Raw genomic sequence first — 18,658 nt, 5'->3', positions numbered from 1 at the left:
TTCATGCTTTTTGTTCTAAATCAGCTTCATCAGAGTGACTCACCTTGTCCCCTTTCCATGATATTAGCTCTGGTTCTAGCACAAGTTGCTGATCCTCTGATAGGGACCCATCAAACTGGCCCACATACATCCAATAGGTGCCTAATCTACCTTCTTTTTGCATTATCCAATTTGCAATGTCCAGTGGGATGGGCAGTTCTCCTTTATTATTAAAAAACATTACCCTGCCATTCGGATCCTTGTACTGGACTTCTTTTACATAGCGGGACAGCTAAAAAAAAGTTAAGAGATGATTATAGGTAACAAGTATATAGAACATTTAACCATTTAACCATTTACTGTCATGCAGCACTGTAAACATGACATTTTGCCCTTTTTTTACACAAATAAAGCCTTATTTTGGTACTATTTAATAATCCCTTGTTTTTTTTTTTTTTTTTGCTTTGCGCTGTAAATGAAAAAAGACCAAAAAGTTTGTAAAAAAACAATGCATTTTACTTTGTTTCAGTTATAAAATTTTGCAAAGTTAGTAATTGTTCTTCATAAATGTTGGCCAAAAGTTATACTGGTACATATCTTTGGTACAAATACCCCAAATACATATATATTATTTGGTCTCCATGAAGGGTATAGAGTCTGCAAACTATGGTGCTAATCACTGAAACTTGATCTAATTTCATGAGACACTAACAAGTCAGGAAAGTACAAATAACCCCCCAAATTACCCCTTTTTGGAAAGTAGACATTCCTAGGTATTTGGGCAATTTTTTTGAAGCTGTAATTTTTTTCCACAATTCTGTGCAAAATGAAGAATTGTTTTTTTTTTTTTCATAAAATTGTCGTATTACCAAGTTATTTCTCTCACACAGTATATGCATACTTGCAACTACACCTCAAAACACATTCTGCTCCTCCTCCTGAGTATGGCGATGCCACATGTGTGAGACTTTTTCACAGCCTGGCCACATACAGAGGCCCAACATCTAAGTAGCACCTCCAGGCGTTCTAGGAGCATAAATTACACATATAATTTCCTGACAATCTATCACACTTTTAAAGGCCCTGGAGCACAAGGACAACGGAAACACGCGCAAAATATCCCCATGTGGAAAGCAAACACCCCAACACAGAATCTAGGAGGCATAATGAGTCTTTTGAGAATGTAATCTTTTTCCACAAGTTTTTGGAAAATGTGGAAAGAAAATGAAAACTTTTTTTTCTTTTTACACAAAGTTGTCCATTTAAAAGATATGTCTAACCCATAGCATGTACATAGCAAAAATTACTCCACAAAATACATTCTGCTAATCCTCCTGAGTATGGCGATACCACATGTGTGAGACTTTTGCACAGCCTAGCCACACACAGAGGCCCAACATTCAGGGTGCACTGTCAGGTGCTCTAGGGACATACAATTACAAATCTAATTTCCGGACTATCCATTACACTTTTATGAGGCACTCCAGGGCATTGATTAGCACTGTAGTGGCACTGATGTGGCATGGATGAGCACTGGTGTGGCATTAATGAGGCACGGATGAGCATTGATGTAGCATGGATGTGGCATGGATGAGCACTGATTTGGGATGTATGTGGCACAGATGAGCACAGATGTGACTATGATGAGCACTGATGTGGCATGGATGTACCATGGATGAGCACTAGGAATGAGCTTCGAGTTTGAGTCGAGGCTAATTTCGACTCAAACATCGATCGTTCGTCGAATGACGAACAAATGTGCTTCTTCGCAGGAAATTTGAGCGCCCACCCATAATGCACTGCGCATACGCCGCACATGCAGCACGTTATGTGATTGGCCAAAGCATGCACCCTGAACTCATGCTTTGGCCAACCAAATTATCTCTGCCATGATTGGACTAAAGGCAGGCTGCCTCGAATTAATCATGGCTCAGGGACCAAGCACACGCCCCACACTACATAAAGGCTGCTCGCGCATGTAGTGTCATTGTGCAGGCGATGAGAAAGGGGGAGGTCCGCTTGTGGGGCAGGTAGAGAGTAGTTTTTTTTGGAGTTTGTCAGACAGTGCACACACATTGCTAGCAGTGTAGGGAGGGCCAGGAAAGTGTGCCATGCAGGGAGAGATTTCTTTCTTCACATCAGATATCAGTCAGAGTATTGTTCATCGGTCAGTTGTGGAAAATTCTATAAGCATCACAGATCATCCATCTATAGGATTATAGATTACATCAGATATCAGTGAGAGTATTGTTCATCGGTCACTTGCGTACATCCTATAAGCAGCACAGATCATCTATAGGGCTATAGATTACATCATATCAGGTCATTGAGTATCTATTGGTCAGTTGCATATACCCCATATTGATCTGTATCAACATCATGTCTGAAAGGCTAACAAGGAGAGGCTGACTCTCACAGGCCAGGAAAAGAGGGCAAGCAGCCTCTGTGCCCATTGTGAAAAGTGGTGGTCATAGTGCATCCTCTGCAGGCAGGGCACGCCTGCCCTTTATTTCTGGTGCTGCCCATGCAATTCAGCCACAACATGTGGAAGAGTTGGTGGAGTGGATCAATAAGCCGTCCTCATCCTCCTCGTCCTCTGACACCCATGCACACAGTAGTTTGCCTTCCACCACAGCTGCCAAAGTGGCCCATTCCACAGGATCCTTCTCCACAGCTACTCCTTCTGTTGCCCCAACATCATGCACGGAGGAGTCACTTGAACTATTCAATCAGTGTCAGTGACATGCTGCCGGAGGATGCGCAGCAATTTGAAAGCTGTGATTATGGTTCCCAGGTTGATGAAGGGAATAACATGAGCCTAGAGAGAGGGGGTGACAATGACTGACAAGAAACCAGCAGTCATGTTGCCACAGCTGAAGCATATTGCCAAGTTTGCTCCAGTGACGAGGAGGGAGGGGATGATGAGGTCACTGACTGTACTTGGGTGCCTGACAGGATAGAGGAGGAAGAGGGGGAAGATGAGGAGGATGCACAACTCCAATGAGGCAGGATGTGCTCCAGGGGCCACAGTAGCAGTAGCCAACCTATTGCGTCACAGCACAGAGCTCCACAGGTTGCTGCAAAATCCCCTCAGACTCACAAAAGTTCATTAATGTGGCCTTTTTTCATCATCTGTGCAGTAGACCGCAGCGTTGCTGTTTGCAACATCTGTCTAAAGCAAATAAAGGGTGGCCAGAACAACAGCCGCTTGGGCACCACATGCTTGACAAGGCATATGATGACCTGCCATGCAGTCCGTTGGCAACAGCACCTGAAAGAGGCACCAGATCAAAACAAGCATACATCACCTTGCTCCTCATCTGTGATCTCTAACCCTACTATATCTCATGCCTTCTCAAATACCAGCATTGAGAGGGATGATGGTATAGCAATGAGTGTCACAGAGACTTGCACCCAATCTGCTAGCAGTACACCACCGCTTGATTTGAGCACCAGGCAAGTTTCACTACCCCAGTTTTTGAACCGTAAAAATAAATACTGTCCCAGCCATCCACATGCTCAGCGTATAAATGCTAGCTTGGCCAAATTGCTAGCATTACAATTGCTTCCTTTTCATCTGGTAAACTCGGCTCCCTTTTGTTAATTTGTGAAATGTGCTGCACCACAGTGGCAGGTCCCAAAAAGGCATTTCTTTTCATGTAAGGCCATTCCGGCTCTCTACCGTCATGTGGGAGGTAGTGTTTTGGCCTCGTTGGACAAAGCGGTCAGCAGTAGGCATGGAAAGGGACGTTATATTTCTTTCACGGCGCACTGGGTAACTCTGCTGGCAGCTGGGAAGGATGCAGGACAGGGTTCGGTGTTGCAGCTTGTTTTGCCACTATGCCTCCAAAAAGCTGGTGCTGGTTCTGCCACATCTGGCTACTCCACCACCACCTCCTCCTCCATGTCCTCTGCTGTGCAATTGTTCTCTGACACAGCAGTGCTCCCTAAGTGTTACGCAAGCAATCAGGCTAAAAGATGCCATGCTGTGCTTCAGTTGGTCTGTCTAGTGGATAGAAGTCACACCGGTGCAGAGATTCTGTCAGCTCTGCAAGGGCAGGCTCAGAGATGGTTGACGCCACAACAGCTTGAGCCAGGAATGGTTGTATGTGAAAATGGCACCAACCTTCTCTCCGCCTCCGACAGGGACACTTGACACATGTTCCATGCTTGGCACATGTTCTGAATCTGGTGGTGCAGCATTTCTTGAGCAGATACCCGGGCTTCCAGGATCTCCTGATGCAGGCTAGAAAAGTCTGTGGCCATTTCCGTCGTTCGTTCAATGAAAGTGCTCGCTTATCTGACATTCAACAGGAATTCAATCTGCCCACCAACCGCCTCATTTGTGACATGCCCACCAGGTGGAACTCAACATTGGCAATGCTGCAGCTGCTGCACATGCAGTAGAGGGCCATCAATCAGTACCTGTGCGAGTATGGCACAAGAACAGGGTCAGGGGAGCTTAGCTTTTTTTTCGCCACGCCAGTGGCTTTTGATTAAGGATGCATGCATCGGCCTGTCACCATTTGAGGAGGCCACAAGAATGGTGAGACGGGATGATGCATGCATCAGTGACACTATCCCACTAGTCTACCTGCTGGAGCACATGCTGCGTTGAATCATGGACAGGGCACTTGAGGCAGAACAGCCGCAGGAAGAGGAGGACTTCCTTTCCTCACATGGCCCCCTTTATGCAGATATCATTCCTGCAGGGCCACAAAACAAAGGAGGAAGAGGAGGAAGAGGAGGAGGATTTCAGCAGCATGGATATAGAGGATAGCATACAGCAGTCTTCAAGGCATGGTTTTGATTCCCCAGAAACCACAGGACTTGTACGTGGTTGGGGAGAGGTTGCGCCTTCCGACAATGTCATCCTTAGTCACACAGAGGACTCAGAAGCTCGTGCCTCCTCCAACTTATGATGCATGGGTTCCCTGATTCTGCAAAGCCTGCGAAAGGACCCGAGAATTTGTGCTATGAACAAGAGGGATAATTACTGGTTGGCAACCCTTCTTGATCCACGTTACAAGGGTAAAGTTGAAGAGCTCATCCTGCCTTCGCAGAGGGAGCAGAGGATGAAACATCTTGAGGAGGCCTTGAGAAAAAAATTGTGTACCACCTTTCCAGACACTGGGAGGTCAACATCTCTGGACGTTTTTCTGAAGTGGAGAAGGTGGCCGGCTGACTGATGCCTTTAAACAGTTCTTTTGTCCTCAGCAGCACCCAGGGCTGTTAGGTTTAAGCAACCATCGGGAGCGTCTCCATCATATGGTGCATGATTATCTAGGTGCAAGAGCTGACTTGGAGACCTTTCCAGCTGAGCATCCACTGGCTTACTGGGTCTTGAGGATGGACCACTGGCCAGAACTTGCTCAATATGCAATGGAGCTACTGGCCTGTCCTGCTTCCAGCGTGCTTTCCGAACAGACGTTCAGTGCTGCTGGAGGTTTTGTGACAGACAAAAGAGTGCGTCTGTCCACAGACTCTGGTAACCAGCTGACTTTTATCAAAATAAACCAGTCCTGGATCAACAAGAGCTATCAAGCCCCTGATGCTGATGTAACTGGCCCAATTTTTGACACCTGTATAGCACATGCAATTTAAAATTTGCATGGAATTCTTACCAGCAGATCCCATCCCTGCACCCAGCAAGATTAACTGCAAAGCCTTGGTTACGGTGTTCAGGCACCACCTACAGCAAAGGTCCAATTTTTGGGACCTGTGTAGCACATGCAATTTCAAATTTGTATGGAATTCTTACCAGCAGGTCCCGTTCCTGCACCCAGCAAGAGTAACTGTGAGGGCTTGGTTATGGTGTTCAGGCACCACCAACAGCAAAGACCCAATTTTTGGCAGCTATATGATAAGTACATTTGAAATTTGTATGGATTTTTTAACAGCTGGGCCTGTTCCTGCACCCAGTAAGAGTAACTGTGAGGGGTTACGGTGTTCAGGCACCACCAACAACCAAGGCCCAATTTTTCTGCACCCGTATGGCAAGTACATGCGATTTGAAATTTGTATGTATATGACATTTTTTGCTTTAGAAATGTCAGTTTAGCTGCAGCAGGCTACATACATCATAGAGATGCACTACTTTACAGGCACATTCAGGGGACCCCCCAGGCACGATATTTGAAGGAATTTTTCATTTTTATAGTTTCACTTTAAGCCTCATTAAAATCAGTAAATCACTGCTCCTTTTAAAACGATCATTTTTAAAAACTTTTTTTTTCATTGCTACATGTTCCCCAGGTCAGGACCCGGACCCCCATACACTTTTTTGGGGCAATAACTTGCATTTAAGCCTTCAAAATGAGGCCATTTGATTTTCGAGGTTCAAGTGCCATAGACTTGGGGTTCGTTTATTCAAACAAACTTTTCCTCTGTTCATGGTGTTTTGGTGCGAACCGAACTGGGGGTGTTCACCTCATCACTAATGTGGCGTGGATGAGCACTGATAGACATGAATGAGGCATGGATCAGGTGGGGTGAGCACTACTGCAGTCCCCCTCCTCTCCTCGCAGGCTATACTGATCACATGTGAGGAGAGTGGATAGCTAAACTGGACATGCGCCGGTTTGTTGCCAAATAATCGCTCTGTCAGTGGACAGAGTGATCACGTGGTAAAGGGCCGCTGTCATTGGCCCTTTACCAGGATCTGCGATGTGAATGGTTCTGTGAACACAGCAAGCACAGACTCTTCTGTGTGCACGTGCAGGCGCACAGGATGTGCAGTTCCGGGGGGACATCATTTTACACCCTCCCAGAATAAGTCGACTGCGCTGTAGCCATCATTCGGCTGTGGCCCGGTTGGCAAGTGGTTAATAACTTTGATTATAGATTGCTGGCTCAGCTTTATCTTGAATATGCAGCTCAGTTTTGGTCACCAATCCTCAGGAAAGATGGTGATGAATTAGAAAGAGTTCAGCATAGGTCAACAAAATGAATAAGGAAGGGGGCATGCCAAAAGCTGAACGGTATGGACATGTGAGCCCATAGCTGTCTCCAAACACAATCTATTGCCCAATGTTTTAACTCAGATGGTTGAAACCATACCTCCCACTTTTTTGTGCTTCAATAAGGTAGATTGGGAGCATCTTGGTTTCTTGTCTGCCCATATGAACTTACTTGTGTTTGCATTGTTTTGAAAAATGATTTTGAAATTAATATTGGAAGTGCTCTGAAGTAGTATAACATTCTTGGTAAGATAAGCCACTAATCTTCATGTCCATTAGAGATAAAAGGGTTTAGTTTATTTAATTCACCTTGTACAGATGTGATGAGGGGAAGAAAGTTTGTTTTGTATAAATTTGAGCTTGAAGTAGTCAGATATACCCCCAAATATTATATGGGCGCATTGGACCAAGGGTAGGGAAATTGTTACAATAGATTTTGCTTAATATTTTCCTCTATAGCTATCGCTAGTATATTCGATTTTGATGCATTCATTTTGTAGTATGATAGCTTTATGAACTGACCTAGGATGTCATGTACTGCAGGGAGAGACTTACTTCGGTTTGAAAGAGAGAGAATCACATCATCAGTGAAAAGTGATCTAGAATGAGAATGGTGTGAGGAAGCAATACCACTTATATCCGGGTGAGATCTTATTTTTTCAGTTAAGTGGCTCCATTAAAAGGGCAAAAATTAGTGGAGATAATGGGCAGCATTGCCTCATCCCATTAGTAATGTGAAAGCTATCCTAAAACATGCCCTGCATAAATACCATCGCTGATGAGTTGGTGTATAAAGCTGTAATAGTTAATTGTTCCGGATATGCCAAATTTATCTAGGACGTCTTGTAAATATCCCCAGTGGATCCTATCAAATGCCTTCTCTGCATCCAATGACAAAAGCAAAGAAGGCATCCTGGAAGACTCTGCGACATGTAGAATATTGAGAATTCTACATGTGACATCTGGTGCCTGTCGACACGGTATGAAGCCTACTTGATCTTGTTTTACCAGGGTGGGCAGAAATTGGGCCAGTCTGTTTGCGATGATCTTAGCATATATTTTTAAATTGACATTTAGTAGTGAGATAGGTCTGAAGTTTTGTGGAGAATCAGGTGTTTTACCTGGTTTGGGAAGCATTACAATTGCGATGGTTAACATTTCTGGCGAAAATGAAGTTTTGGAAACAGCAGCTTTGTATATTTTCAATAAGTGAGAGTTCAAAATAGTTAGATATGTACGGTAATATTCTTATGAAAATCCATCAGGACCTGGAGATTTGTTTTTTGGAAAGACAGAATTGTTTTCTAAATTTCCAATTCAGAGATCGGCTTATTAAGGGATTGTAGTAGTTCCCCATTTAATTTGGGTAAGCAGATGGAATTTAGGAATTGTTGAGTCATGGCAGGGGTGGGTTATGGTGTTATTGCTTCATATTTTAAGTTATATAAACTACTGTAGTAGTCACGGAATACATTAGCAATTTCCTTGGGGTTCAATAGGTTGGCTTCTGTGACTGGGTGGTAAATAAAGGGTATTTTTTTGTCTAATAGATTATTCTTTTACTTGGTTAGCTAACACTTTCCCAGCCCTATTTCCATGGCGGTAATGCTGAGCTTTCTGTTTTCGTAAGTTATGGTTGTTATGAGATATGTGTAGTAATCTGAGTTTGTGTCAAGCACGATTTAACTGAGAGCTAACTGTGTGGTCTGGAGTTTTTTGTTTACTGATTCCAATTTTTTTATCTGAGTTAATAAGTCAGAAAGCTGCTGGTTCCACTTCTTCTTAAGAACATTACTGAATTTGATAAGGACGCCTCTTATGTATGCTTTGTGACTGTTCCATACGGTGAAGAGGTTGGAGAAAGACGGGGCATTGATGTGAAAACATTCTTGTAGTGTATCAGCAGATTTGGATTTGTAATCTGGATGATTGAAAATAAAGACATAATTTTTCCATCTATTTGCCCTGGTTTCTGTACGGGACTCCTCCACTGTGATTGAAACTGGAGCATGGCCAGACCATGTAATATTATGTATAGTAGATACACTAATGTTTTATAGCAGAAATTTGTCAACCAAAAAGAGATTCATTCTTGAGTATGTGCGATGCACACTTGAGAAATAAGAGTAGTCTCTCTCCGTCGAGTGTTGACTTCGGCACACATCATGAAGGTTCGCTGATGACATAAAGTGCGAAAGGGTAGACCTACTGTGGCGGTTTTGTGGCACATTTGACACATCTAGTTGCTTGTTGGGGATAGGTATAAAGTCGCCACAAAGTATGGTATATCCCTGTCGAACTCTCTGGGCCAGTTTCCATACTTTTTTTCAAGCACGACATTTGTTTACATTAGGTCGGTATACATTTACAACAGTATATACTACATTATTAACTTTGCATGCTAGTATAACATATCTACCCATTAAGTAAATTTCAGTGTGAATAGCCTTGAAGTGTCTTTGATCATAATAATAGCAATGCCTTGTTTTTTCTTAGGAGCATTGGAACACATTATTGTGGAAATATGTGGGTGCTGGAATTTTGGTGTTTTTGTGAAGAAAAAAATGAGTCTCTTGGAGACATAGTAGGTCACAGTGTAGGAGTTGTGCTTCTTTCCAGAGCATACTTCTTTTAGCAGGGCTGTTCAGGCCTTAGACATTGAATGAGGATATTCTGAAAATCATGGTGGTAATTGTTAGGTATAGATATTGAGATCCCCGGCTGGATGGGTTTGTGAAGTTGTAGGCGAGGTAGACTGAACAAAAAAAAATGCTGCTACGGTGCATGTCCAATCACAAGTAGTTTGTAGAAGGTTAGAAGATTGTGGTGATGAGTTATTTTTATAAACAGCGCTGAGACTGCCTTGTGTGAAGAATAAATACATTTATTAGACTCACAAACCCAGCTTTGGATATGATTGTGAGCCCGTGGTGCGGTAGGTAGCACAAGGTGGGTGTTATGTGCTCCCAGGTGGTTTCACAAAGCTGATAAGTGCAAGTGGCCCCCCACTAGGTAAAGCACTTACCTAATGGCTTGCTTTTTGGACAGAGATGCACGGCTGGTCTAGTCCCAACTGAGGGGTCTACCCCCTGTTTTTCCAGCTGGGAGCTCATTGGACAGTGGAGGAAACCTAGCCAGTGGCACACTCTGTTTTATGTCAGTTCCAGTGGGAGGGCATTCCTGCAATGCATCCTGGGATTGGACATAAATAGGGCGGGAGCATGTGACAGGGTGTCTTTTGGCGGGAGCAAAGTCCCAGGAGGAGGCTGACAGCTGTCTCTCCTCCTGCAGAGTGAGGAAGGTGGTGCGGGCGGTTGGCCTAGGGAACAGGAGTGTAGCTGGGCTGCAGAGGATCCAGTGTGCTGACCAGTAGAGCTGCTGGGCTGAGGACTTTGGGAAAAACAGCATCGTGAGTGTAACGGACCCCTAATACTTTGACCAAGTATTTCTGTCTTAGGTATCCCGAATTCCATGTGATGCAGTGACTATGGCCCCCAATTCCCCCCAAAACATCAGCCTAAGCTCGATGAAGGGTAAAAACAAAGACTCTTTATGCAACAACTCACTTCCAATTTATACAGTCGTAGGTGCTTGATTACATCGGCAAATGTATTGTATAGAGAACATAATTAACATACCTGGCCATCTGGACAGAAACAATAGGCTCAGAAAGGATTAGCATTATCATAATTGACTCAACAAACAACAAGCCCAAAACATAGCCGAATACGCATTCCTAGAAGTGTGAACACACACCACCTCTAAACAGATGAAAGAAGAAGACATAGGCTCGCAGACTGCCGTCTCCATTTTCAACACACCTTATTATAACTTAAGTGTCAATTTACATCCCCCCAGTATACCATAGCTGAGTCTTATGTCATTAGCATTAGAGATGTCCCGAACTGTTCGCCGGCGAACAGTTCCCGGCGAACTTCGCATGTTCGCGTTCGCTGCTGCGGGCGAACATATGCGATGTTCGGTCCGCCTCCTATACATCATCATTGAGGCAAACTTTGACCCTGAATCTCACAGTCAGCAGACACATTCCAGGCCAATCAGCATACCTCCCTCCCACACCCTCCCACCTCCTATAAATAAGCAAGGGCAGCATCCATCTTAGATCATTTCTGTGTTACTGAGAGCAGGGAAAGTGCTGCTGCTGCTGCTGTTATAGCTGGGGACAGTTAGTCAGTGTTCCTGGTCTTGTTAGCCAGTGTTCTTGGTACACTCCTGCTGTAAGGACAGCACCCCAAAAAGCCCTTCCTAGGGCTGGTATTTGAGGTTTTTTTTGGATATATATATATATATATATATATATCTATTGTCCCCAAAAGCCCTTTTGAGGGCTGGTATTTGTGTAATTTTTTTTGTTCTGTGATATATATATATATATATATCTATTGTCCCCAAAAGCCCTTTTTAGGGCTGGTATTTGAGTATTTTATATATATATATATATATATATATATATATATATCTATTGTGCACTGCAGTTACCTGCCCGCTGTGTGTGAGAGGCCACAGACCCACCACAGACTGTACTGTGTGCACACCACACTCATTTCGGGTGGCACAGGCACAGTACCTTGCATAATTGCAGTGAGTGCTGTGTCAGATCCACAGAGTGTACTGTACCCACTGCAGTGCACTGCCCACCACTGATATATATACGGTGGCACAGCATCTTGTTGCAAATTGAAAAAAAAATATATTTTTTATTATTGCAGTTGCCTGGGCTGCCAGTGACTGTCAGGTCCACAGAGTGTACTGTGCCCACTGCAGTGCCACTGCCCACCCACCACTGATATATACGGTGGCAGGCATGACTTTTTTTGGATTAGTGTCTGGGGGGGGTCTAAAAATTGTACCTGTGAAGTTTCAGCTCTGTAGCATGTCCAGAACCAGAAAAAAAATATCATATAGGTGTAAAAGGGGTTCCCACCATCCCTCCCCTACTGAAAAATGATCTTTTTTTCTGGTTCTGGACATGCTACAGAGCTGAAACTTCACAGGTACACTTTTTAGACCCACTAGACACTAAATCACAAAAAAAGTTCTTAAAAATTGTCATTTTTGATAGAGAGACAATTATTGGAAAAATTAAAAAAAAAAAAAAAAAAAACTTAAAAAAAAAAAATTTCTTTGGATTTATTGTCTGGGGGGGGGGGGGGTCTAAAAAGTGTACCTGTGAAGTTTCAGCTCTGTAGCATGTCCAGAACCAGAAAAAAATAGAATTTGGGTTAGGGCTAGGGTTAGGGTTAGGGCTAGGGTTAGGGTCAGGGCTAAGGTTAGGGTTATTTTTAGTGCTTAGGGTTAGAGGGTTAGAGTTAGAGGGGTAGGGGTAGGGCTACTAACTCTAACCCTAAGTATCTCACCGTAACCCTAACCTTAGCCCCTAACACTAAACCTAACCCTAACCCTCTAACCATAACCCTAACCCTCTAACCTTAACCCTAACCCTCTAAGCCTAGCCATAAAAATAACCCTAACCCTAATCCTAGCCCTAGCCCTAACCCTAACCCTAGCCCTAACCCTAGCCCTAAGCCTAAGCCTAACCCTAGCCCTAACCCTAATTCATATTTTTTTCTGGTTCCGGACATGCTACAGAGCTGAAACTTCAAAGGTACACTTTTTAGACCCCCCAGACGCTAAATCCAAAAAAATTTTTTTCTTTTTTTTTTTTTTTTTTAATTTTTCCAATAATTGTCTCTCTATCAAAAAAAATTACAATTTTTAAGAACTTTTTTTGTGTGATTCAGTGTCTGGGGGTCTAAAAAGTGTACCTGTGAAGTTTCAGCTCTGTAGCATGTTCAGAACCAGAAAAAAAATTAGAATTAGGGCTAGGGCTAGGGTTAGGGTCAGGGCTAGGGTTAGGGATATTTTTAGTGCTTAGGGTTAGACGGTTAGGGTTAGAGGCGTAGGGGTAGGGTTACTAACTCTAACCCTAAGTATCTCACCGTAACCCTAACCCTAGCCCCTAACACTAAACCTAACCCTAACCCTTAAAGCCCAGTTCCTGTCCCATTTTGGTCGGTTCTGGTCTGTTTGCGGTTGTTTGCGGTGCGTTAAACGGGGAGTTTGGTCTGTCACTGTGAAGCGGGCGTAGCCCTTACACTACCTGATCGTATACACACACTGGATGTTTTAAAGCACGTTATTCCAAACAATTTAGGAATGTTAGGTGATTTATGCCCTTTATGGAATAAAACCCGACTCTGCGTCAACTACGTAATTTTCCATGGGAGTTTTGCCATGGATCCCCCTCCGCCATGCCACAGTCCAGGTGTTTGTCCCCTTGAAACAACTTTTCCATTACTATTGTGGCCAGAAAGAGTCCCTGTGGGTTTTAAAATTCGCCTGCCTATTAAAGTCTATGGCGGTTCGCAATGTTCGCCGGTTCGCGAACATTCGCCGATGTTCGCGTTCGCCGTTCGCGAACGGCGAATTTTATGTTCGCGACATCACTAATTAGCATATGTTTAGTATCTCCTTGTGTGAAGTCCTTAGTTGTAGGCAACTTAGGCCTAGAGTCTGTGTCACTTGGGGTGACAGGGACTTGAATTCAAAGTAACAGTACTCCAAGGGTCCCCCAGCATACACCCCCACACAAGTCCCCTACAAGCCAGGGCTCACAGTCTGTGGGCAGGAGGCTGGCCTCCACACTCCTCCAGTAGCCCATGGCGAACGTCCCAGCAAATGGGCTTTCGTCACAGTGAGTACTAAGGGATCTGCCCAGGGCATGGGCATCCGCAGAACTTTTTTCGGGGGGGGGGCATAATTTTAAGGTCACCCATGCTCCGCCCCTTTTCAACAATGTCATGAAGGGGATGGGCTTAGTCATTATACTTATTTTGAGTATATTCCCTTAAAGTATGTAATACAGCACAGTGCTTTGCTGTGTAATTTGGCCCCTTCTATCACCTAAAATACCTGGCTGATCCTGCCTGGCTATGTCCTCCCCTCTGTAAACCGACCACGGTATACCATGGCTGCTGAGCCCTAACACCGTGGTCAGTTTACGTGCCTCCATCATCCACAGCCCTCCTGTCCTCCTCTGTCCTCTCTCCCCCCCTCCCTCCCTGCCTGTCTGCTCCTGTGTCAGTGCCCACCCCCCCTCCTCTCCTGCTGCTGTAGTTTCATTTAAAGTTTCATATTCTGTCTACAGTCTGTTTAATAATCCTGTGTTCCCCTGTGTCTGTTTTTATAAAAATAAGCCATTCTTTACAAGTATAGAGTGCCACTCGCCGCTCACGTGACCCGCCACCTCTCTCCTCATCTCCTCTTCCCCTCCTCCTCCCCTCCCAACTGACATCAGTGAGGAATCCTTGGCCCCGCCCGCGCAAGGCAGCTGTCAGCCGGAGAGAGCCGACAGGTCAGGTGAGCGGCGCTCGGCCCTCTGAAAACTGGTAAAGAACAGCTTATTTTTTAAAACACAGACACACAGGCACACTGTAATGTTCCGGTACCTTTGGTACCCTAAATTACACTTTCCACAAGTGTATGCGCCCTACCATTTACTTTTGGAAAGGTGCGCATACACCTTTAAGACTGGAGCTGTCATCACTCAGCGCCGGACTAGATGGCTATTTAAGGCGTCGGTTCTCACTCACATGTGTTCGTTCAAACACCCTTATCTGGATGCTAACCTTGCTTGAAGCTTCCATGCTTGCAAGCTTACTTCGCTGACGGAACCTCGCTGCGCTGATCCCTGTATCCCGCTACTGGATCATCCGCCTCTCCTGAACCACCCTTCGGCTGTATCGCTAATAGTGCTAAGTACCCCGCAGGGGAATTCTCTATAAACTTATACTAAGCTTACACTATCTAGCTCTGCATAGTAGAGACTGTTTATCACATCTGCATAAACTAGATTGCTAGCTCTTGAGACTACTGCTACTTTTCTGCACTGGGTTGATCTCTTTTGTATGTCCACCTGCTATTCTATCATCTGCTATCATACAACATTGCTAAACCTTCCTGCATCCATCTGCTACTGTCTCACCTTCAAGTGTCTATCACCTACCACCTCCACTCAACCTATCCCTCAACCTTCATCATTGTGTTACCACATGCATAAAGTCACTCTAGGAACCAGCTTGCTAATTGTGTGTATTTACTGGCTGAAATAAGACCTTCCACACATGATGAGTCATTGAGGTTGGGAATGGTATCTCAGCATATCTCTTACATGACTGCTGACGTGGAACTATTTCTGCAGCTGAAAATCCACACCGTATAAAAACGCAGGAGCGTTACACACACATGATTATTAAACAGAACAGACAGGATGGTATAAAGTGGCTTAACAACCACTTAAAAGGGGAAGTTGAGATTCCAGGGGGGGGGGCATTTGCCCCCGCTTTCCCCTACCTGCGGATGCCCATGGCCAAGGGGTCTGCCTGAGAGAGGGGACCACTCCAGAGAAGTCAGGGGATCAATGAGCCAGCTCACTCAGAGTGTTACAGTAAAGGGGGTGGCATGTAGTGAACCCTGGAGATTAGGAACAAAAGGGGGTGCCAGGATGGGCCCTGGACGTTGTTCAGCAGTACAGTACAGTTTGCTTCAGAGTACAGATTACCTCAGAGAATTGCTTCAGTGCTGCGTCACAGCAGTAACAGACTGAAACCAACGGTCTAGCCATGACTAGCTCAATTAAAGTGTTACTCAGCGTTAACCAGTAGTGATGGACGAACATCAGCCGCAAACTTTCACAAATGTTCTCAAACCGCAAGTTCGCGGCGGGCCCCATTGACTTTAATGGGAGGGCAAACTTTAAAAACCTTTAGGTCATATTTGCAGCCACAAAATACTTACTAGCTGTGCACAAATAGTCCCACCACATGGACACTGTCATAACAGAAGTATTGCTATTGGAAAAGTTGCCCTAATTTTTTTTTTTTACAAAAAGTGCAGTGCCAATGTGCAAGGTATTTTTCATGTGATGATAACGGAAATGTTAAAAAAAAGTCCAAACAGTATTCTATAACTGCAAAGTCCGTATAGTGTTCCAATATTTTCCAGTATATGAAAGCAGGATCCAATGAAGGGCTCCTGGATAGCCAGATGAACAATAAAAGTGCTAAAGTGACTGTGCATTCCTCCTCTTTATTGTTCTGGTGGGTACACACACACGTGCTCTCCCCCTTATGTGAATGCACTCACCGGAGCTCCTCACCCCAACAGGGGTATAAAGCCTTGTATATATCCAAGGTTCAGATCTCCTCTCCTTATCCAGGGTAATTGTGCTTTATTCTGTCCCCACCATGAAAAAGATATAAAAGAGCTCCCTTGGTGTAGTATATCAAACTTTTTTATTTTGCAAATAAAATATCCACTTACAGTTAGGAAATCCTGTATGCAGTCTGCCACGCTATGCGGATGTCCGGATCCGTGCGATTCACGGTCCTCAACCAACAAACGCGGAAGTGATGCAATGACGCTGTGTCCCGCCCTATGCAATGATGCTGTGTCCCGCCCTACGTACGTTACGTCAATGTGACGTCATCAGGGGCACAGCGTGTGTGCGTGTGTGTGCCCACCAGAGCACTAAAGAGGAGGAAGGCACAGTCACTTTAGCACTTTTATTGTTCATCTGGCTATCCAGGAGCCCTTCATTGGATCCTGCTTTCATATACTGGAAAATATTGGAACACTATACGGACTTTGCAGTTATAGAATACTGTTTGGACTTTTTTTAACATTTCCGTTATCATCACATGTAAAATACCTTGCACATTGGCATTGCACTTTTTAGGCACTTATAGATTTCAAAAATGTTTATCTACTTTATTTATCACAGCACAATTCCTTTTAGCTGCACACACTCCCTCTAGTGGCAGCAGGGAAAACACGAATCATACACTGTATTTTTTATCACTGATTAAAACAGTATTTTTTCTCATAATTATTCACGGCGCAATTTGATATAAGTTTGTAACGTATGTATTTATAGTTTTATGCTTATTGCACATATCACCTACCCATGACCACACATGTTTTATTTATCTAGCGACACTATTTATCACAGAGATGTATACTCATGCACATGAAGGATTAAATATCAGCATTGGAGAGGAGCGCCTACCCCAAATTCTCCTTTTCACTGTCCTCAGACTGCTGAGTGGAGGCTGTTGTTACCTCCTCTTCCATCCGATGCCAAGAATGGCTGCGCATTGCAAATGTCTTGTGATGGATCAGAAAATAATTCCAGTGACTCAAGTGGAGGGTATATGGTGGTGGTGGTGTTGGTGTCTTTGGGGGTGCACACAGCAGAGAGTGAAGAGGGTGCAGATAGAGAGGATGAGGAGGGTGCAGAAGAGGAAGGCTGAGTGAGCCACTCAACAAAGTCTGGTGCATCCTTTGACGTAATCCAACGCACCTTCTGCAACTTCCCACTTTGGCTCTGGCCTACTGCTCCTGCCCTACCCCTACCACCCCTGCATAAGAGCCTGCCTCTCCCTCTGCCTGTAATTTTTTTAAATTACCCTATGACAAAAGTCTCTAGAGTAGCGCAGTATATCTGGAAGAAGGTATAAAACACCCTGCCTCAATCTGTGGTATTGGGGGGCCACTGGTCTATCACACCAGTTCTACAAAAAAGTGGCCAGTAACTGTTGTCACTGTGTGTAGCACAGTTAACGCAGCAAAAGAGGCCAAAGTTTTGCAGGACTAAAATATACTGTTATAAAAGTATACTGTTAGATAACACCCCACTTCTATATGTGGTATTGGGGGGGCACTGGTTTATCACACCAGCTATACAAAAAATTGGCCAGTAATTTTGGCACTGTGTGTAGCCGAGGTAAACGCAGCAAAAGAGGCAACATTTTTGCAAGACACAAATACACTTATAAAGGTATACTCAGATAACACCCCACTTCAATATGTGGTATTGGGGGGCCACTGGTCTATCACACCAGTTCTACAAAAAATTGGCCAATAACTGTTGTCACTGTGTGTAGCCGAGTTAATGCAGCAAAAGAGGCAACATTTTTGCAGTACCCAAATACACTATTATAAAAGTATATTGTTAGATAACACCCCACTTCAATCTGTCATTTAGGGGGGCACTGGTCTATCACACCAGTTATAATACATGTTTTATAAAGTGCTTTTGTCACTGTTTGTAGTATTGCTGCAGAAACGCTCACCGCACCAGTCACAATGCTGCACAGTGCACAATACAAATCCACTATAATATGCTTTCTATATTAGAAAGTATATTATAAGTGTATTACACCTCTATATAGTGCACTGCACACCAAAGAATAGTACACCTATACCAAATACCAGCCCTTAAAAAGACTTTTGTGGTCCTATAACAGAGCGATTTGTGTCACTGACAATCTGTCTCTGCTCCCCACAGCAAACCTCTCCCTACACTGACAAAAGAGACAAAATAGGTATAGTACACCTATTCCAAATACCAGTCATTAAAATGACTTTTGTGGACATAACAGAGCCATCTGTGTCACTGACAATCTCTCCCTGCTTCACACAGCATACCTCTCCCACCACTGACAAAAATCAGAATGTAAAATGGCCGCCAGGTCAGGTCTATTTATAGGGTAGGGGGTATGTCCATGAGCTGAAATGTCTCAATTGGCTATCCTGTTCCACCTGATGGCAGTGTCATGGGTCAAAGTTCTCCCCAATGTGAACTAATATGACCGTTGCGAACAACGCTATATGTTCGCAAAATCGGCGGACTGCGAACA

General features: G+C 44.2%; 1 protein-coding gene across 1 annotated transcript in view; it reads right to left on the bottom strand.

Moving 5' to 3' along the window:
* LOC309562860 (vomeronasal type-2 receptor 26-like) overlaps positions 1-18,658 on the bottom strand; it is a gene marked incomplete at both ends in the record, with an annotated part of 48,547 nt that overhangs the window by 28,904 nt on the left and 985 nt on the right. The window contains one exon of the mRNA XM_082267179.1: positions 44-271. Coding sequence (XP_082123305.1) covers positions 44-271 — 228 coding nt within the window. The remainder of the gene's footprint in view (positions 1-43; positions 272-18,658) is intronic.

Source organism: Pelophylax lessonae, assembly GCF_965119305.1.
Source record: "Pelophylax lessonae genome assembly, chromosome: 1".
Taxonomy (NCBI): domain Eukaryota; kingdom Metazoa; phylum Chordata; class Amphibia; order Anura; family Ranidae; genus Pelophylax; species Pelophylax lessonae.
This window is presented reverse-complemented; position numbering and strand designations above follow the sequence as displayed.